This window comes from Fragaria vesca, linkage group LG2, assembly GCF_000184155.1.
Source record: "Fragaria vesca subsp. vesca linkage group LG2, FraVesHawaii_1.0, whole genome shotgun sequence".
In the NCBI taxonomy this organism is placed as follows: domain Eukaryota; kingdom Viridiplantae; phylum Streptophyta; class Magnoliopsida; order Rosales; family Rosaceae; genus Fragaria; species Fragaria vesca.
This window is the reverse complement of record NC_020492.1, coordinates 19,670,807-19,676,332: the sequence shown is the minus strand read 5'-3', so window position 1 is coordinate 19,676,332 and position 5,526 is coordinate 19,670,807. Positions and strand designations below refer to the sequence as shown.

The 5,526-nt window shown below is 39.7% G+C and overlaps 1 protein-coding gene across 1 annotated transcript in view; it reads left to right on the top strand.

The window, feature by feature from the left end:
- LOC101315312 (isoflavone 2'-hydroxylase-like) overlaps positions 1-4,980 on the top strand; it is a 6,926-nt gene extending 1,946 nt beyond the window's left edge. Inside the window, exon 3 of the mRNA XM_004292694.1 lies at positions 4,886-4,980. Coding sequence (XP_004292742.1) covers positions 4,886-4,980 — 95 coding nt within the window. The remainder of the gene's footprint in view (positions 1-4,885) is intronic.
- The last annotated feature ends 546 nt before the right edge of the window (positions 4,981-5,526 follow it).

Here is a 5,526-nt window from a genome sequence, read left to right as displayed (position 1 = left end):
CTTTTACCTTCCTCTCTCTCTCTCCCTGCCTCCAAATCCACCACATGGCCGGCGCCGGCATCCACCCCTACCACCAGCAATGGGCCCCGGCGGCAGCCCCTCCTCCTCCCTCGGCAGTCGCCGCTGCCATTCTTAACTCTGAGAGGGTAAAAAGATTAACCAGGGCTATTTTAGTCATTTTGGTCGAGATTGATGTCATTTTGAAAGTTTAGGTATGAAACTGATTAAAAAAAAGATGAGGTATCAAACTGATTTTAGACCTAAAGTTCAGGGTAGTAAAGTTAAATTATCTCTAAATCATTCATACTCATGTTGTACACTTGTAACAGAACAATCCTTGTACATAGACTTTTATCCTTGTCTAGAGAAACGTATACAATGGTTTTGTTCGGTGGTTAATGCACATTAGTAGTGTTAAGACATTTGTTACCTACAACCATGTTTATCCGGTCACTAACTAACCAGGAGATTCAAGCTCGTCCTTATTGAACATGAGTTTCTTTAGTCAATTAGGGCATCTCCAACCATCCTTTCTATACCCATACCTATATTTTGAGTCCCCCAAACCCATTACAGCGGATTTTCCATCATCAATTGTTCAACTAGGCTCATCCAAGCTCAGTGTGATGTCTTAGAATTGTCCGAAATTAAGGAGATAGTGGTTTCAAGTGTGCCTCGCACTACCGACCCTCCACAGACATGTCTGGTCATACTGACTTGAAGTTACCGAAAACTTTTGATTTTGGATCCCCCTACGCTATTAAACCAATTGCCGTCTTGTAAAAGACGTTGGAGACTTATCAAAACCGGACAATTATCATCATGATCGAATCCTCTAGGTCCTCTAAGTTAGTTTATGTTCATGTCAAGGAGCTTTTGCTAACTAGTCATGGAGTTTAAGACTTTGGAATGACCAAAAGGACTTGATTTTGATCATATACACGTCATTTTGGCTTCGGCTTATGCCCACATGCCATCCGCAAGCTTCAAAGCTTTGCCAATGCCAAATCGGCGAAAAACAGCAATCTGTCCATTCTGGACAGTCAACTTCGTTTGAGTTTTTTGAATAGCTCCGGATGAACCAGAGAGTGAGCTAAATCATTGGAAAGCTCTACGAGTCTAGTTTTCAGAAATTTTCGCGGTTCGTCCCCATATCTATTTTAACGAAGAAGTTATGGCTGTTTTAGTGCGCAAAGGTCATTCTGCTTGGAAATTTTTATGCACTCTCGGGATTGCAGCTTTTTGTAGCTTCTTTCAATCCTTCTAACTTGTTCAAGTGGAACTATTTACTCTCCTATCTACTTATTTTTGTAGATATGTCTTATAGAGACATTGAGTGTCTCGCAGATAGTGGAACTATCCACAACATTTTAAGGAACCGGCAACTATCTCTAGATTTTGTGCATTGTAAATCTTTTGTGACTACAATAATTGAATCATACCAGTCATTGAGGGACGCGGTTTAGCTTGAATCTTGATGCCTCATGGCACCATGATCAACGTCACAAATGCCCTCTATGCATTGAGAGTCAACCGAACCATGTTGAGTTTTAAAGACATTTCTACTAATAGTTTTCATTTGAAAACACATTGTGAGAATGAACAAGAGTTCTTTTGTGTATACCTTCTCATGAATGCGGACTGAAATGCATCTTAGAGAAGTTTATGAGTCAATCTAGTGGACTGTATGTCACTAGAATTCAAATATCGAATCACATGTTGTCGCCAAACATGATATTTGGGACACCGACTCATATAGGCTTTGGTTTGACCATTTAAGTCATCTTGGAAGAGATGGTCAAAATTTTGAGAAATTCTCATGGACATCCATTCTTCCGCTCAAAACGAAGACATTCGGGATACATCACCATGAAGCCTGGTGGTGACCCGGGGGACATTGACGTCACCCGAACACGGCTCCAACTTCCCGAGGCCGTCCGGTCAATTCCTCAAGCAATTGAGGTGCACCGGCCTTCCCTCGATGTCTCATTGGCTCCCTGCAATGCTTATTACTCGTTTTGAAAGCCTTTTCTTTAGCTAAATTAGGAGTGAGACCCTCCTATGCTAAATGACACAAAAGTGAACATTCCATTCTTACATCAAACTATGTAGATAGATACAACCAACTTGTGGACACCTTTTTATGATTTATGGTGTTGGTTGAAGTGTTAACACACTGGTCACATGTTACTGCTTATACTGCTTATACTTTTACGGGCTCACTACCCATTCTTTTAAGAAGTTTATCGGGATGTAAGTTGAAGTGTTCTGTACCCCATGTTCACACGTAATACAGTCTCACCGAGGCTACGACCAAACAACTTTAGCTTGTCGCTCGAACATTATTGATGCGCACAAATCTTTCTATTGCGTCTTGGGGCTATGCAATATTTGCATGCAGCTTTACTATTCATCTATGACCCACCATCATTGAATATTGTTGTACTACAGCTCGTGACTGTGTACCAGGATTGACACGAAATTGCAATCCTTGAGCTCGGCAGGATTGAAATGGATCTCCAATCCTTGAGCTCAGCTAGATGTTATTTCTAGGTGCCAAATCGCAATGCCACTGCACACAATAATGGATCATTTGTGATGAATAAGTTTAGGTTGGATATGAACCTCCACCTATAATCCGCTTATGTAGAAACCTTGTCAGGCGATCTTATTCACCGCTAAATTGCAGATTGTCACTTTGATGAGACAATATTCCCGCTGTTAGGGGGAGATAAAAACACAAGTGTTCAAGTGGAAAGGCGTGAATTGTTGTGGTTTGTCCCCACTAAGTCTCATCTTGATCCCAAATGCTTAAAGTGTTAAAGTGACGAGATCACATGTTGCAAATATGTCTACAAGGATTGATGTCCTATCAAGAGGACATGGCGCGACCAAAAGTTGGTCTTGGCGCCATCACTATAGATGGTGAAATGGTGACGCCATATAGTGGCAAAATTAGTGTCACAAGGCCGTGTGACTCCCCAAAAGGAGGGAGGCCCTTAGGTTTGATACTTGCTCGCACTAAGAAGAAAGCGAGCTTGGCACAACCTGATTCATTGATCAGTGATACTAAAATCTGTTTCATGATGTCTGAATTGTGATTATCGTTGGGGGACGCCTCAATGTCAAATTCAATCCATATAAAGATCTCTACAAGTATTACACTAGTGTACATGAGAACGTGGGATAATGAGTCTACTATCGAACCACCCTTCGTTGATGGATATCAACTTAGTTGATTAGCTACATGGAAAGATTTGATCCAGCATTAACAAAGAGATAGGTCCTTGGGCAGGTGATGCTGACACCGCAAGCTAAACCCTATAAACTATGTCTTTGTTAGATAGTGTAGTGAGAACAAGAGCTTAGACTCACCTTATGGCACAAGGTCTCTCACTATCACGCACTGGGATCGACTACGATGAGATATGCTCTCGTAATAGATGTCATTGAACTCCACTACTTTGTCAATTTGGTAGTTTTCGAATAATTAAACATGCAGCCTATGAATGTGGTCATAATAACATCTCTAAGGGATCAGAGATATACATAAAGATCTTAAACAAACTTTGTTCATCCGAATCAAGTGTCTACAAACCACAGGAGCACGCGTTTGCTAAAGGTATTGAAACGCACATGAACTCTACTTGATTTGGAAGAGATATGGTGAATTATGCCTTTGCATGTTCATTTCGGATTTACATGGACTCTTGATGGATCAAGAGATGCCAATATGTATCAACATCCGAAGAAAAAGATCTTGGGAAGACACGGTCTCGATAAGGCACTCGATAACTGTATTGATGATGGTTTTCCATCAATCGGCTTAGGTGCTCTATAACTAGTGAGGCCTACATATACTTCCATGATTAGTCAAAGTATTTACTCTAAAGAGAGATCCGTTGTTTTGTCTAAGAAAGATGACAAATATGTGTTAAGAGATGGAGTTCCCATCTAAGTACAATAAGACGCATCAATGTACTTAACACAATACGAAAGACTTGACATCTCATTCGCTATGAAAAGTTGTAAAGCTAAGTGTAGCTATACGCCCACGGAATGCCAATGTAATAGCAGTAACTACTTTTTCAATACTTAATGGTATGAAAGGTTGAGGCTTATTCTATCCCTACATAAGAAAGACACATCAAAAACGAAATCAGAATCTGTCAAATTTCATAGGTCAAATTCCACAGGACCTACAGGAAATCTCACTCATTGGAAAATGGTGAAATTGGTACCATTGGAAAGGTCTATGTGTCTACTTTCCAGGGACACCAACCATTTGATCATACCTATCATATTTAGTGAGTTATGGCCATTTTCGTAAAGTATGACGGATCTGTCCGATAATCTGATTTTGCCAAAACAGTCAAATTTGACGGGACTTTGTGAACAGCTCCTGATGAACCAGAATGTGTGTAATATAAGGTTGGAAAGCTAAATGAGTCTAGTTTCCAAAACCGTTTACGGTTCGTTCATATGTATTTCCTAGAGGAAGTTACGGCTGTTCTAGTAACTGAAGGTCATGCTAAGCGAAAATCTGATTTCCTGCACGAACTTATGTTTTGAGTTCACAAGCGGCATTCTCCTCAAGATCTAAGTGTATAAGATCATGTTTGAGGACAATAAGGCATGATCTAGATAATCATTGCCCAATGCCACATTTGAAGACATGATTTAAGAGCATTGTAATGCTAAGTTATTGAAACTTTCGTGATTAGTAAAAATCAGGAAGAGCCCTATGATTGAAATAAAAATACAAGGGGAGGTGAAACTTACAGGGGGAGGTCTAGCACATACATACATGTCACTATCAAATAGTGAATGGTGCATTGTACTCTTTTCTTCCTACGTTCATGGTTCAGTTTTTTTCTTCCCACAGGGTTTTTGGTTGACTTGACGAGACAACAGATCAGCACCATCGGCATATCAGCGTGCGGCACAAGGGGGAATGTTCTCGGATCTGTATCTTTCTAGATATTTTTATTGTGTGCCTTGGCCTTATGCCAATATGATATGTAGTTTGGCTAGGTCTATGTATTCATTATCATTACCATATTGGTACTTTGTAATTTCCTATATAAATTCCCTATAAAAAGGGCTCCTATCAATGAATAAGATGATGATTCTCTATTCTCTTACTATCTCTCATTCTCTACACTTTATCCTTCATCAATATATATATATATATATGTTGTAAATAGTTATTATTTAGTGGCCATTCTTGTAATTAGCCAACTAAGGTTGTTATTGTATAAGAGATGGTTCCCTACTCAATAATATACACATATTCTCTCATTATTCTCTCAATAATATATAACAACCCTAATTGGCTAATTACAAGAATGCTCACTAAATAATAACTATTTACAACACTCCCCCTTGGGTATTCTCTGTCATTAGCTTCCCCTAATATGTGCTTCGGTATTGCCTCGTCAAAACCTTGTCAGGTAATAAAAACCCTATGGGACAAAAACAATCCTGGTCGAAGGAGAAAAGAGTACAACGCACAAGTAGCAGTGA